The sequence below is a fragment of the Hyperoodon ampullatus genome, assembly GCF_949752795.1.
Source record: "Hyperoodon ampullatus genome assembly, chromosome: 9".
Lineage (NCBI taxonomy): Eukaryota > Metazoa > Chordata > Mammalia > Artiodactyla > Ziphiidae > Hyperoodon > Hyperoodon ampullatus.
Window position 1 is genome coordinate 84,854,958 of NC_136922.1, and position 16,698 is coordinate 84,871,655.

General features: G+C 43.3%; 1 protein-coding gene across 1 annotated transcript in view; it reads left to right on the forward strand.

Annotated features, from left to right (window-relative positions):
* The window catches only part of SND1 (staphylococcal nuclease and tudor domain containing 1), a 424,144-nt gene that overhangs the window by 223,151 nt on the left and 184,295 nt on the right, over positions 1-16,698 (forward strand). Inside the window, exon 13 of the mRNA XM_079711118.1 lies at positions 13,414-13,524. Within this exon, the coding sequence (XP_079567244.1) occupies positions 13,414-13,524 (111 nt within the window). The remainder of the gene's footprint in view (positions 1-13,413; positions 13,525-16,698) is intronic.

Below are 16,698 nucleotides of genomic sequence, written 5' to 3' on the forward strand. Positions count from 1 at the left end.
GTGCGCCAGTGGTTATGTCTTACACAATTATAGAACAGTATCAAAGCCAGGAAATTTGGCATTGGAACAGTGTGTGTGTATAGGTCTGTGCCATTTTATCACGTGTGTAGATTCATATAACCACCACCACAATCAAGACTGACAGCTATTCCGTCATCGCAAAGATCTCTTTTGCACTACCCCTCCTAAGCCTTTCCCCTCCCACCGTCAGTGACAAACACTAAGCTGTTTTCCATCTGTAATTTTGAGGTCCCTCTGAGTTGCTGCATGTATCAATAGCTTTTCCAGTCTGTATATGGAAACTGGAGGTGGGCTGACTTGGTGGAAGGGAGCCTGTTTTATGACTTGAGACCTGAGTTCTAGTTCAGTTCAGTCACTAAGTGATATTTTATGTCTCTGGGTCTCAGATTAGCCACCTGTAAGATGAGGGAATTGGAGTAAAACACTAAGATCTTTTCAGCTCTAAACTCCATGATCATAACGAATGAAGCCTTTGTGATTTTTTTTTCCTATCATACTGAGGTCCACTTTTCTTGTTAATACTTACTCTTTAGTAATTTATAGTCTTTTGTATGTTGTTAAGCTCAGAAGGACTACTCAGACATCTCATAATTGTTTTATTGACATATTCAGGTATAAACTTGATAAGCCAAAGTAGTACTTGGCGAACCATGTAAATGTGAAGATGATTCTTCGATTTTTCCCTGTTTTCAGTGATAAGATGCAGAAGTAGGATTCCAGCTCTCCATAACCTAGGGAGCCTCAGAGATACAAGAAACATGATAAATTGCTGTTAAGTGTGGATTCTATTATTGAATCAGTTCTTTGAACACATTTTTACTAATGAGGTCTGTCGGTTTCTTGCTGTTGATAAAAGTTCTTAGCCAAAATAGAAGGCACTAGCCAGTAAAGAACCCTCTGGACTTTAGTTTCACTGGTAGAAAATATACTGTATATTTCTTATTTGTTCATCATTCCCTCCTCTTTTTTATATTCCATAGCATTTGGGTAATACATTAAATCTTAAAGACATGGTGGGCATTAAAGAGTTGAAGGATCCTCTTAAGTTTGCCCAGCAGCCTGGACTCCCAGCATTTACCACCATAGTGTGTGCAGAGAGGAGAGGGCACTCACAGCCCCCAGTGGAGGGACTGGAAGAAATTGTACCCGTGGCCACAGTGCTCCACCAACCACAACCAGAAATGTGTATAAACCCTAAGATCTGTTTAATACTTATTGAAATGTTATGTAATCTAGTTGGCCTTGAATATTATAAGCTAGTGCTATATAAAGATATGTAAGACTATTGATCAGTAAATCCTAGCTCCCTTTTAAAATTACATTAGAAAGTATCTGAGCTGGAATGTATTTTGTAGAGTGTTTAGATCTACGCTCTCATTTTATAGATACGGAAACTGGTGCAGGCTTAGCTCCTTTGCAAGAGTTTAAACGGCCAGAGCATTGGAGTAAGAACCCAGATCCTCTGCCCTGAAACACGGCTCTGTGCCGTGAGTTCTTTATGAAACGAGCTCATAATTGCTCTCTATGGAGAGAGGAAGTGTGGGAAACATTAAGTGGCTTTCACTATTGAAGAATAAATATAAATGCTGTGTGTAACTTCTCTCTTTTGTTGGATGAAGGAGAACTGGATAAACATTTATTCTTAACATTTCTGTTTTACCATATTCATCTGTTATTATTGTGTTATTCAGTCTCTTCACTCATTCTTTACAACTTAGATGAGGATTTTTTCCCTATTAAAGTGTTGATACTAGATGTGATAATTAGGCCCTCCTTTTTAGAATTAACTCTGCCACACTGTGAATGTCTTTTTTTAGAAAGTTGGTTATAATCACCTCTAATTCCTGTACGTGAATATAGTAGTATCTTTGTAAAAACATAGGTACATATTTTCTTGACTTTTAGAAATTTACCTTTCACATATTCCACACTTTAATAATGTTCATAGATATTCCTAAACCAGCTTTTATTCTTCACTTGGAAAGGGGGGAAGGTAATTGCCTCTTACATCCAGTGTTTTAACACATGACTATTTGGCTTTCAAACACATATGTAAAGACCATATTGTGCACAAAAACACGGAATGATTACGGTCAGCTTGCGTAGCAGGAGCTCTCATAGGTCAGTGACTTGATTCAGGAGTCAGGGTGAGGGTAGGGGACTCTACAGACTGTCAGTTCATCACTCCACCATTACTGAGGGAGAGAAGTTGAAGGAGGTTTTCACCTCACACTGCTGTTCTGTAAATTGTTAGTTTCTCAAAGGAAAGATGAGCAGAGAAAAGGGGTGAAGACAACATGCTTATGCCTACAATCAGCATTTATACCTTGTGTTAGAACATAGAGAAGGAAAAAAAGTCCTCTGAATCCCCAGAAGGCAAGCAAATTATTATAATTAAATGTTTATATTTTAGCTGGGATTATTAGTATTAGAGTGATGAAATTTATTATATGATGTGGATGGTTTATTTTTAATGTGTTGATAAATTTTTAATGTATTAAAAGTGTCTTGGATAATTCATGTGCACAATATATTTATTCCTAGTTTATAGAATTTTAAAAGGACAGCAGCATACTAAAGGGAAATAGGCTGAGAATCAGAAGGCTATCAGATGCCCATTGTGATGGTGTCAGTCTGTGTTTCTTTAGACAACTCATTTAACAATTTTCAGGGTTTCTCTCTGGGTCTGTCTTCATCTGTACATGGAGGTTTTTGGATTAGCGTATCTCTCCGGACTCTTTTTGCTCAAATTCTATGACTCAGTCAGTTATTACTTTGTTTGCATCCAACCACCCACAGAACCCCCTGGGAACTCTGAGAGTGCAATCAATCAGCTAGCCAATAAATACTTATTGAGTGCCTACTAAGTGTGTGGCTCTTTTTGGACCAATAGGGAATACGATCTGGGTAGGAAGACAAGATATGTACACAAAGGAAGATAATAATCTGCAGCAGTAAAAGATAAGTGCCAAACAAATGGCCCAGCCAGAGGAATTGAGATGGCGGACTGCCATGCTTGACTGGTTAGACTAAAGCAGGAGGTTGAAAGGCATTTAATAGAATAAGATTAGAGAAGTATATGAGAGCTCCCTAGTAGAATGCCTCTTTAATAGTCTGTTACCTGTAGTTTATGGCACTGTAGTCAAAAGAGAACTGGATTTGAAATTTTATTTATTTATTTATTTTTGCCAACAAAGCAAAGACGTTGGGAAGGGGCACCTGGGCACAGAGCTGCAGGGTAAGGGAACCCAGGAGGACTGCTCTGCCACGTGGCTTGCAGTCTCCGGGTTTATGGTAGTGGGGTTAGTTTCAGGGTTGTCTCTGGCCAATCATCTTGCTTTGCCCATATTTGGTCTGACTCAGGGTCCTCCCTGGTAGCGCGCACATCTTTCAGCCAAGATGGATTCCAGCATGAGGGTTTTTGGGAGGTTAGCAGGACATATCCTCTCCTGCCTCCTCCTTTCTACCCCTCCTGGTTAGTTTTCCATGACAGCTCTGCATCCTTGATCGGGGTCTCCTGTTACGAGACAACTCAGGCAAGTGGTTATCATTGGGCCTGGCCAAGGCAGGCAGTTTCAGTCAGCGGTTCCCTAACAATGTCAGCATTATGTGATATAACAAATTGATTCTAAATTAAGGTTTTTTAACCTTGGATTTGAAATTTTTAAAAATCTGGCTTCTAATTGAGACTCTGCCACTTACTAACAGGATTACTTGTAGGAAGCCTAGAACTGGTAACTTTTTTTTTTTAAAGAAATATATGCATACTAACTCTGTATTACTATAGAAGGATTGGGTTAATGTGTGTTAAAAAGCCTGTCCTATAGTAGACACCCAGTAGATGTTCATTAAATCTGGAATCATTATCGGAAAATTTCAAACAAGGTTTCTGTGATTGTGGTAGACTGGAGAACGAAGATTAAGAGGATTCAACTGACAGTGCTCAGGATTGGTCAGCTTTGCTAGGAGGCCAGGTAGGGGGAAGCTGCAGTCCAGGTGAGAAGTAGTGGGGGCCGCAGCTGAGTTACAAAGAACAGATTACAAAACAGTCGTGGGAGCAGCATTGGTGACTTGAATTCAAAGTTTGGACAACTAATTTTATCTGGGAATGAGTAGAGATGTCAGGCCTAGGTGACTGGGAATATGATGGTCCCACAATTAGAGATGTTAGGAGAATGAGCTGATTTGGTGGATTTCAGAAAAGCTTAATCTGGGGAAGTGAGCTTTATTTTTGAAATGCTGAGTTTTACTTGGTGATGAGTCATGCAAATTCACATGTCCTGCAAATAGTTTGAAATGTAAATGCATGGCATATTTAGCAATGAGTGGACCAGTTTGGATTGGAAGTGCATATTTGTTAGACAGCCTACTTCAAGCTAAATACAGTATTTAATTATCTTAATTGTTTTTTGAGGGATCTAGTTGTCTCCTGGGAAACAAAGATGGTTGTCCAAGAGAGGGAGTGTCACTTTTGGGTGTATACCCCATGTTCTGTCCTGTAGTAGAGGGAGATTCAAGTGAGTCCATGAAGTTTCTGTCTATGAAACAGACATTTTTTTTCTTGTCTTATTTTGAGAGTTGGAGATTGGGGTAAATATTTGAAGTGGCATTGTTTTATTGTTGCTTACATTTAATATGCCCCTCATACTTCAACCAAGGTTCATCATTGGCCTAACCTCCTCTGATATGCTGCTGACTTGGAAGTACGGCGATACTCAGAGAGAAGCTGGCATAATAGAGTCTGACACCATGTTTTCCTTGTCTTATAAAGCCATAACCAGGATATTGCCAAATAAATGGAGTTGTCACATAAGAGGTGGCGATAAGATTACAGTACTGCAGAAATCCTGGGGGCAGAATAAAATGTCGTAAGCGTAACTATTTGGTGTTACGCTTCTTCCCCTTCCTTTTCAAAATTGTTTTGACCCATGTTTTCAACTATTCTCTTCCCCAGACAGAATTAGGGAATGAATTAGGTGTTCAATTCTACTGCTTCCAAGTATATTTCTGTCTTATTTTCTGTCAGTTTTTTCAGGAGAATCGGGGTAGGTGTGCTCTCGTGTAGGGCTTGAGTGGGAATAGGGTAATGGGGGTGATTGGGCTCAGACGCATCTTGGAGCAGAGAAATAGCTGTTCTTGACAGGTCGAGTGGGAAGTCCCATCTCTTCATCACCCAGTTTTTTACACCCTGCTCCCTAGATATCTTTGCTTTTATTTCTTTTCTTCCCAAACTGAAGAGTGCTCTTGGTGTTCAGTGGGTTGTGGCCTCTGAAGCTGGTGAGGCTTTTGTCTATGCTCAGGGGTAAGCCTACTATTAATACTGAAGCTTGGATGGATGTTTGTGTTGGGGATTCAAGGATTTCTCTTACTACAAAGCAGTAATTTTTTTGTGGAATGATTTTTTTTTTCTTTCCCCTTTCTCTCCCCTCTCCCCTCCCTCGTTCCTCCTTTCTTTCCTTTCTTCATTTCTGCAAGTCTTGTTTATGGGTCTCCTTTGGTTTCATTTCAACCATGCATCCTTTTGGATTCCTCCAGCTGTACTTAGTCCATATCAGTCTGCATTGGTTCCTTTCCATCCCCCTCCCCATGAGGGAGAATGAGTAGGATTTATGAAAGGATAAAGACAGAGTCCTTGTTCTGAACAGGTCTTGATTTTCATAATCTCAAATCTAGTCTCTAGAAAATGCTCTCACTGGTAGAACACTTGTGTTTAGAACCTGTATATATTCTGAACGCTCATTAAATATGAGCTACTTATTGGAGAGTATTTTGTTTGAAAGGGTGCCTTTTTGCTTGATTAGCTTCTAAGGCTGTTCAGATCAGTCCATTCCACACTTGCCTGTTCTTGAGTCCGGCTTTCTGGGGTCATGCTTCCTTGTGGGTCATGCTGTGTTTCACGTTCCATATAACCACAGCTGGGTTGGTGGGTTGACAAAAGCAGTCACCTTTGGCTCTGTGTCTGGAGTGAGTATGTCCTGCCCTAAGACTCTTAATCACTGCTTTTTCTCCCTCATTTCACTGTAGTTTCTAAAGCCTGGGTAGGGACATGGAGGCTTTTGAATCTTCTTTGTTGTTTTTGATCTGTGTTATGAGTTCCAGGAATGTCTCTAGCCACCGTTCAGATCCTCTGGTGACTGTCCTGGTGACAGGACTTGTTAAACAGAATATGGAGCCATTAAGAGTAAAAAGGTCCAAAAAAATCTATTTTAGTTATTTTTAGAATTAACATTAGTTCAAGGGGTGAGTGAAAAAATAGGGAAGATGGTGGGAGAGAGATTTGGGAAGTCTGTAAAGCATGTCGTGCCACCTCAGATGTTTCTAATTATTGATGCTTCTAAAACAGAATCTCCTGTCTACATATGCTGCTTGGTTATGTGGGAAGTGCCTCCTGGATGTATTTTAAGAAAAAAAAAATGCGAAACTCATTATTCCAGATTCTTGGGAATTCAATCTAAGATTGGAGGATAAAAGACACTGGGTGGGAGAGGCAAGGTGCGACCCTTGGAGACGCTGTCATACTAGCTTGTGGCAGCTCCCTGTTGCTCTGTTGGGCTTTTTCGTAGTTTGAGGCCTGGGGGAAAAACAGTAGTCAGTAAAGATACTTGTTCACTGCCCATTGTCTTAGATCTCTCTCATCTAGGATTCTACTCTCACCCTTTACAATCTTATTTTGTCAGCCTATAAAAGTCAAGTCTGTCTCAAGCTTGAAATTGCCAGGTTCTTGCCTGGTGTGGGTATTAGAGGTCTGTATGTGAACTTGTAGAGAAGATCGGAGGGGAACCTGGCCTTGGGGCCTGTTAGCCATTAATCATTTTCCCCACTTCTTTGCCCTCTTAGACTGAGAGCCCATGTTTTCTGTGTATATGAGTAAAGGTGGCCCTGATATTCTGAAGAAGATAGCTGTCTAGTCCTCCTCGCTTTCTGCCTTATTACCGAATCTTGTGGTGGTCTCTCCCTCTTCCTTGTCTCTAACTTATTTGCAAAGAAAGACATCAGCCCCGCATAGGTTCCCTGTGGTTCAGCCCCACAGAAGCAGATTCCTATATAGCCGAGACATGAGATGAGCCATCTGATACGTTAGAAATTAGTATGGGAACCCTGTCAGCCAGAGCTCTCCATCTCAGCACTTTTGAGGAAGGCTGTCCTTGTCTTGAAGGTCCAGCCAATGTGGAAACAAAGCAGAAGCAGTTTCCCAGCATAAGATACTGGAGTCTTTGAGGGTCATGGGTGACAGAGGCCCTGGCTACATGCCTGATGTCTTGTTGGATCATGTTTGCACAGTGAATAGCCATGGGGTACATTTTGTGCTCAGCTTATGAAATTTGACCCACGGGGCCTTGAAGTTATTGTAGAGAAGTCTTGGGGAATGCGTGTATGTGTGTGCATGTGTGCTCACACGTGAGATAGGTGCCTCTGCTAGAGATGATGTGACTGTTATAATTGAATTGAGCTGTTAACTATCTTCCAACCATTTCCTTTAGCCTTGACTCAAATATAGTGTAAAGGCATTTCTTTATGGGCTTACTTTATTCTGAATATGTGTCCACGCGTTTGTTTGCCTTAAGGAAATACTCTGCTTTGTAATCTCCATGGACATCTACTTCAGTGACTGATAAAATGTTGATGGTGTTTAAGTGGGAAATGTTTAGTTCAAATAGCTAGAGATCTATGAGCCAGAGCCATTGAGAGTTATCTGTTATCCTTACTCAGATGGAGAATGAAGTGTGTGTGTGTGTGTGTGTGTGTGTGTGTGTTCCGGTGTTATGCCTTATGTCCACCCTTGAAATATTCTTATCCATTTACCCCAGGTTCTCTTGACAAGTAGCGTATACCCTATAAATTAGCTCTACTGTTAGGACCAAACTGTAGAAATCAAAGAATGTGTGAGACACTGTATGTGTGTATGTAGAGAAGATTACTCATGTAAGGAAAAGAATTAAGGATAATGGAAGGCAGGTTTCCCACTGTCAGAAGGGATGTATAAATGTGGAAAGGAAGAAAACTACATCAGCCCTGTAGTGTTGGAATGGGGTTTTAGTACCTTTGTGAACTCATGGTATGTTGGTTCAGGTTCTCCAAAAAACTGATGCCAAGACAGGATTAAACAGACAAGAGGTTAATTAGGGAAAATTAAGGGGAAATGGGAAGGGAGCTGGAGGAGGCTGTGAATGCCTAACCTCTGTGGAAAAGGGAGGGATGGAAGGTTGAATTGGAAAAACCTAAGCTGGGGCTGTGGGCAGTTGTAAGAGTTTCAGCAAAGGTGATAAGGAGTCCTCAAAGCCAAAGCTGCCTGTCAGAGGAGTCCCAGGTCTCTCAGCAATAGGCCTGCCTTAGTATTTCCACTGCACCCAGTCATTGGCTAGAAGCAGCTGGTGGGAAGCATAGCCTTGGCGGAAACAGTGATGGGTTTCAGAGCATAGCAGCTGGGCTGTCAGTCAGTTATGCTTCCTGCAGTCAGAGATCCGAGAGGCACGTTTTCATGACTGCCACACATGGTTTTCGGTAGTTATAGATATAGAAATAAATGTATGGAGATAAAAATGTAAATGTGGACTACTTGGATAAATGACTAATTTCAGAGCTGCAGAAAACAGTGGAAGATAAGCCTGGAATGCATTGTGCCCGAAAGCAAGGAAGTGCTCAGAGAATGACAGGACACAGGAGCCAGCTTGACTTGGCTCCCACTGGCCAAATTGGGAAAAATTTCAGCATCAGAATTAAAAATGATGGTAGTGGATTATATGACCCTTTAAATAAGATATTTCATGGCCGTATACCTATACAAATCAATAAATGAATAACTTGGGAGTTTGATGAAAATTACATAGTTCAAAGTGTCTCTTTTCAGTATCTATTATAAAAAGGAAGAAAGTAACTTTACAGTGGAGAAGCCTGGTAGACACTGCCTGAATCACGTGATCAAAATGAACATTATCTGTAAATTACACATCATTTCAAAGGAAGCCATGGGAACAGCACAGCATCACTTCTGTGACATTCCTGCCGAAGACACATAAGTTGCCTCTGATCATAGAGACATCAGACAGGCCAAAATTACTGGCCTATACTCTTGAAAAGTTTCAAGGTCGTGGTAGACTAATCATGGTAGACCGTTCCAGGCCGAGGAGACAGGACAACAAAATGCAACATCTGATTCTGAGCTAGATTTGGTTTCCCCTAAGTTCTCTATTGGAACAGTTGGCAACATTTGAGTAGGGTTGTGGGTTAGATGGCAGTACTGTGTCCATACTGATATCCTGGCTCAAGTCTATTTTCTGATTATGTCGGAAGATGTCCTGGTTTGTAGGAAATGCACACTAAAGGTTTTGGGGATGGTGGTATAACAGGTCATTTACTCTCAAACGAATCAAAGGTTGGCATGTTCTTTGTTACTGTATGTGCAATTTTTCTGTAAGATTGTTTTAAAACTATCCCCTCCCCTCCTCTCCCACACTTTTAAGTAATCTAGGTAATTTTAGTCAGTTATCTGATCTATCCATGTATTGATTATTACTTCCAATCTCGGGTTTGGGGCGTAGGGATGGGGAAGGCAGGCAAAAGGTATGATCAGATAATTACAGCCTACTGTGACTGAAATCTACGTTAATCTTATTCTCATATATGGGCACAGAACACCTTTTCTCCAGGTTGGCAGAGTATACTACCCCGTGGTTTCAAAGGTATCTTATGAGAAAGCATGAACTTTTTGCAACCTGCTTGCTATGGAAATGAGTGGGCGGGGAGGATGTCAACTACTTGGAGATCTTTTGAGAAAGCTTACAAAGACCCACGTTGCTTGTGTTTTTATCAGGAACATCTGATCTTGACTAGTGGAAACAGTTCACTTCTCATATAACCTAAAATTCTCCTTGAGTTTGAAGAAGCATTTGAATCCCAGCACTAATTCTCTTTGTGTTTCTAGCTGATACAGAGAGAGATGATTTCCTGTTAGACCTCCACTCCAAGGCTGTTAGGTCGGTCCCTTTTTGTATGCTGATTGTGAATTATCCATTCAAGCCAGACATGTATAATTAGAGTAGAATTACTGATACACTCAAGAAAGCAGAACTTATAAATTTATCTAAAGCAGCATAATGTCATGGCACATAATTTAATGTTCTCTTTTCTTACTGGGCAACTAATGAATACACTGGTGTTGAGTTCCGAGCCATCTTTGGCCGGGGGAGATCTCCTGGCCTTTCATTAGTGGCCAAAAGAAATGAATGAGAGAGTCAAGTACATGGATCTAGGCTAATTCCATTTTTGTTGTCTCCCTTTCATTCTCTCTCTTTTTTTAAAATTTATTTTATTTTTGGCTGCATCAGGTCTTTGTTGCTGTGCGCGGGCTTTCTCTAGTTGTGGCGAGCGGGGGCTTCTCTTGCTGCGGAGCACGGACTCTAGGCACGTGGGCTTCAGTAGTTGTGGCACGTGGGTTCAGTAGTTGTGGCTTGCGGGCTCTAGAGTGCAGGTTCAGTAGTTGTGGCACACGGGCTTAGTTGCTCCACGGCATGTGGGATCTTCCCGGACCAGGGCTTGAATCCGTATCCCCTGCGTTGGCAGGAGGATTCTTAACCACTGTGCCACCAGGGAAGCCCCCTTTCATTCTCTTTAAATACAAGTGTTAGATAATGGAGAGGAGAATAACAAAAGCTGGGAAGGCATGTAGAAAGCTTTTGTCCTTAATTCTATGCTGGGCAAGCTTGGCTAATAAATGCTTAGGATCAGAAATAATGTTCCAGTGCTGTATTTCCAAAATGATCAGATGTTTTTCTCATACTTGGGTACAGAGCAAGAAAGACACGGCCCTTGCCCTCTTAGACTTCGTAATTTCAAATCGGAAGATAGATGATGAATTAATTGTAATATGCTGTGATGTCACAGGGGAGCACGCACCAAGAAGAAAATACATGTGGTGTGATTCTCACATGCCTGGCTCATAGGAGGGGCCCCATAATAATGTCTGTCACTGTTTCCTGTGTTTTTACTCTCCATGCTGCTGAGTACTAGCATCACAACCATTCTTCCAGGAGAAGTCTGTATTTAGGGAAAAGAAGCTAAGGGAATATGGCTCACACTGAAGCTTTGGAGAGAAGGGAGGGAAGGTGGTGGGCAGGCTGTGGAGTGTAGAATCTGCGGCTCTAACTGGTTTGTAGACATTTGCTGGCAGGATCCGGAGGGCGAGAACCCTGCAGGAGAGGGAAGGGTTGTGCCCTTGGTTCTCTGCTGGTCACACAGGAACTCAGTTCAATACTGTGGGGCTTCCCTGGTGGCGCAGTGGTTGAGAGTCTGCCTGCCGATGCAGGGGACATGGGTTCGTGCCCTGGTCCAGGAAGATCCCACAGGCCGCGGAGCAGCTGGGCCCGTGAGCCATGGCCGCTGAGCCTGCGCGTCCGGAGCCTGTGCTGCACAACGGGAGAGGCCACAGCAGTGAGAGGCCCACGTACCGCAAAAAAAAAAAAAAATACTGTGAATTGACTGGAGCAGAATTAACCAGGGTGGATCGTTAAACATTTGTGCTATTTTGCTTAGTATTCTCTAGCTTTTCATATAGAAGCTTATTTGTGTGAATTCTCCCTCTTCTGCCCTGTCATTCCAACTTTCTCCTCCAGACCCCACGTGTTGACTGTAAAATGTCAATGCACCGTTATTCCAAAGGCACTAGTACCAAACGTGTCTTTGTTCTTCTGGCATTTCCAATCACTAAGCCATCTCAACTTGTCACAGGTGGGCTTGTCCCCATCTTCTCTCTGACCTCTTGGTGGGCGGAGCCTCTCTCCTGCCCTTTCAGGCCTTTGGTGACACCCTTAGTTAAATTCTCCCCATACAGCATCATCTACAGCTGCTGATTTGGGGCTGCTGGCATTCTCCACGCTGCCAAACCCAGCTCTGTGATAATGACAGCGTTTGCCAGCACGCTTATGCAGTGACTCAGGAGACAGGGTGGCCAGCAAAGCAGCCTCTTTGTGGGAGTGGATTTTGAGAAGTGCTAATTCCGTGGCAGTTTGGAGATATTAATATCGTGCTGGCAGTAGATAAGCAGGCAGCAGAGGGGCACATAATGAGAAGAGAATCAGCCACAGCATCTTTTCCTCCTTTATCTACCCGCACATATCCCCCCTCCCCTTTTTTAAAGTAAATCCCTGGGTTTTGATGAAGAGAACCCTTAAGTGGCTTAAACATGCCTGTAGACCGCTTAGCCCGGCTCACTGCATCCCCGCAGTCTGAGAGTCTAAGAACCACTAGAGTTAGCTGCATTCCCCAGCGACACTAAATCGTAGCATATGGTACAGTAGCCTATTGCTTACCGTCCCTCCTCCCTAAAGGGCAGCTCACCAGATGGTCTGAGTGGGGCCTTTGGTGTAATTACGACAGACACAAAGAAAGACATAACCGCCGCTCTCCCCCAGTGACATTATGCCTCTTGTTTTGCAGTACTTGGCTACAGGTAACTTTTGAAAATTTGTTTTCGCAGTTTCATTTCTGCCCATCAAATGTCCTTTTCCACTTTGGGGCGGGGGGAACCATGGAAATCGCTTCGTTAGTTGTCTGAGCGCCATTTCCAGTGTACTCTTCTGAGTAGACGGAAGCCACTCACAGTGGCCCCGCTTTCTTATTCTAGTGAAGAAAAGATTCAGCACGTTGGAGAAATTTTTTTGAAGCAGGATTCTAATCTGAATATTCTGTGGTCCTAAGAAGACTGTTGGGAGTATTGTTCCAAAGCTGGTCAACACAGGGTTTATACTTTTTACTTTGTTTCCAGGACTCATGCAATTTTTTTAAAAGATCTTTCATTCCACCCCAATGCCTGCACCCCCCCGCCAATTCCTTCCTAGCCTCACCTCCTCCAAGCCCCCTTTGGGTTCAGGGGAGAGCCAGTGTTTTGGGAGTTCTGATGAGAAGAGACGCACTTTGAGTGTTACGTGAAACCAGTGTTCCCAACATTGCCAAACTGGAACACGGTATTTTCTAGTTCCAGTATAGGCTAGAAATTTTGAGAAATTTAGGTCATGCTTTTATGTGCTTTGTTTTTTTTTTTTATCTGCGTGCCTGGTATTTTAGAGCAGACTTTTCTTGAGGGTAATGGCTTGTTTATAACATTCTGTAAATAGCCCTGCGTAATGTGGGCTTTTTACAGATATTTTCTGCCAGGTTTTATGTATGGATTGATATAGCATCTGACTGTACTAACCAGAAAAATGCTGAGCCAGGGGACTTGGTTATTCCTCCTTTTTATTTGGATTTCTAGCTTAGCAACTCATTGGGCTTGAAATCCTTGGCTTCTCCCTCCCTCTGCCAGGATGCGTTAAGACCTCCAGGTGCTAACTTATTATTGCTGTTGACTGAGCCCCACATGCACCTCGAGTGCTCACTGACCTATCTTTTCTGTTGCAGAAACATTGCCGAGGCCCTTGTCAGCAAAGGTCTGGCCACGGTGATCAGATACCGGCAGGATGACGATCAGCGGTCCTCTCACTATGATGAACTGCTCGCCGCCGAGGCCAGGTGAGATGCATAATTTAAATTAAAGTGAACGCCTTGGGTCCCAGGGCCCCACTTTTTTCTTTCCCACTGTCCTGCCCATCCCTGAGCAGAATGCGACAGAAAACAACATGCTGAGAAAGCTTGTATTCTTTTATTATTCCAGCTTTTCCCCATCAAAAGAAAAGGGACCTCACTTCAAACTCGCAATCTAACCTTGGTTAAACACTCTTGGGCCTGTATATTTTTAAATGTGCAAAATTTAGGCATATATTAGATACGATCTTCCTAGTAGATGCCGTAAAATGAACGACAGATGAGAAACTTCTACGTGGAATATTTTTATCTCCACCATCCTTTCCTTCCCTGGGACAAACAGTGGAGCCCTGCTTACTGTGCAGGACGTTTGCCTCGGGTTCTTCCCTCCAGAGGCCTCTGCTGCCCGGCCCCTCCCATTTGTCACCTCTAGACCTTTTGTCATGTACAAAGGAAATGAAAACATTTGTTAGGAAATGAGTTTGCGTTTCACACTTCTGACAGCTGGAAGGAGAGCGTTTGTGAGAAGCCCTGTGACATTTTCCTTTTGTCCTTCATCCCCATGGCTGGTTGCCCCAAGGACATGCGTGCTGCTCAGCAGTATTTCTTACCAGGAGTTCCTCAAGGCTCTTTCTCACGGGGCCTTCTGTCACTGGGCAGTGCTGGGAACGAAGCGATTCCTCCAGCCTTCCCGGGAAACAGAGCCAGAACTCAGTGATGATCGCTGTTCTGACTCGGAGAGCTTAGCGGACTGCTGGGCTCAACCAAAATGTATCCATTGTTTCAAAGTGATTGCAGGCGTTTGCCTCATGCAGACGTTTTTCTGTGACCTAGGACTTAGTTTGTTCTAGAAGTTTGGTAATTGCCAGCTTATGCTCCACGGTTAGAGGAGGAATGAGTTTGAGCACATGCTGTCTGTACTTTAGACTTTGTCATTGAGATCACTTCTCTTGCTCTTTGGCCCAGACCGTTGCCCTGATATGTGACATTTACCTCTAACATCATGTCACATCCTGATGGATAGGGCATCTGTAGAATGTCACACAGAATGTCAGCTAAGAAAGCAGTCTGTCAGGTTGCTGTGGCTTTTTGGATTCTTTCCTGTTCACTTTTCCCAGTAGGACCTGCCTAGGACCTAAGTCTTCAGCACAAAGTTCAGTACTTTGGTTGCTTGAAGCTCATTCATGTCTAGTGTAAAATAATATGATGTATAGTCCATAACTGGTGTTTCTCTTCAATCCTTTCTCACTTCCTTATTCTTTTCTCCCTGCCTATATTATCACTAAGCCAACTGGGCTGAAAGAACCCATAGTGGGAAATGTAGCTTCACATCTCTGACTACTATTTGATGATCTTGGTATTCTAGGAAATGGGCAATGATTAGACTGTTCTTTAGGTGGGATTTGGGGGGTGGGGGGTGGGGAGGTTCGTTCTGGGCATGCTCAGTCTGATCTGGTGGCAACTTGGAGAAGCGGTTATGTATTCCCAGTGTAGCAGGAGCACTTAGCAATACAGTGGGATCTAGAGTCCCATTTTCTGCCCTGGGTTCACTCTGCCACTGGTGAATGTTTAACTCTGACAGGCAGGTAAGCGTGAAAATAATTTGCCTAGCTGCTCTGGAAAGTGAGGCCACACGAGGCTCTCTTATTACGCTGTTGTGCTACAGTGTTTAACGAGGAGGCAGAGATAGGTGACATTTTTTAGGTTTTAAAAAGAAAACAGCCTTTTTAGTCTGGTACTCATTTGGAGCTGATAGAATGTAACAAGACACTTGCCTGTTAAAGCAGTGAGTTGCCTAGAGATAATTGTGTCGAGCCACTGCTTTCAGATGGATGGTGGAAAAACTGGCTCCAAAGTCATTGCACTGCTGCAGGTAGAGTAAACGGAGAGAAATTAAGCACTTCCCTTGGCCAGTGAGTCATTGCGGCGTTGCCATGAGGCAGTACACATCTTAGAAAGCTTTAGGAGAAGTGGCCCGCATGACCTGCGAATGAGTCCTCCTTGGGAGCGGTGCTGTCCACAAGCCTGATGCCAACCCCAGCGAGAAAGACCAGAACATCTGCCAGATACGAATGGTGGCCTTATAGCCATTGAAGACTATTTTCAGTGCAGAATGCACCCCCATTTTTGGGAAGATGATAGTCGACCTCACTGCAAGAGCACCTCTTCTCTGACACTGCTTTATTTTAGGTTGCCTTCGGTTTGAAGCACTCTGGCCCCTATGAGACATTGCCTGTGGTTTTTTTTAAAATTATTTATGTATGTATATATATATATATGTATGGCTGCGTTGGGTCTTCGTTGCTGCGCTCAGGCTTTCTCTAGTTGCGGCAAGCAGGGGCTTCTCTTGCTGCGGAGCACGGACTCTAGGTGCGCGGGCTTCAGTAGTTGTGGCACGTGGGCTCAGTAGTTGTGGCTTGCAGGCTCTAGAGCGCAGCCTCAGTAGTTGTGGCACACGGGCTTAGTTGCTCCGTGGCATGTGGGATCTTCCCGGATCAATGTGTGTCCCCTGCATTGGCAGGCAGATTCTTAACCACTGCGCCACCAGGGAAGCCTTCCCTGTGTTTTTACATGCTGCTTCTGCCCCTTATCCTACCTGTCCAGCGAATATGATCTGAGTTTAGGGTTGTTTTCCTCTAGATGGATGAGCTATATTTTTTTCCAGTCGGCCCTGTAATTATTATGCCCCTGTCCATGCGGTCCCTCCACCTCCCAGCTGAGTGTCCTCTGCAGATCTCATTAGCAAGTTGTTTACTCCTTTCCTTGGCCCTGAATAGAACCCCTAAACAAGAATGGCTTTGCTGTTGACCCCAAGTCTTTCACCGCTTGTACTGTCACTTAACTGTCTTTTGTTTATCATCCTTCAGCCACTTTTTAAACTCCAGTGATTGTGTACTGAACCAAACCAATTTGAATTAATTTCCCAAGTAAAATTTCTTGAGGTGCTGTATCTAATGCTTTAGCAAAGGCCAAATTAATAACATCTGCTGTGTTCCTGGCAAGTCACTCATCCTGGAACTCTTTTGGTCAGTGATAAGTGGGTGAACGTAACATGGCAAGGCCAGCATCCTCTTGAGTCCCTGCCCACAGGGATGGCGATTCCAAGAGACTTCTTTGTCCCTGTCCCCTGGATGCCTGTTGTTCTCTCTGGTTATCACTAGT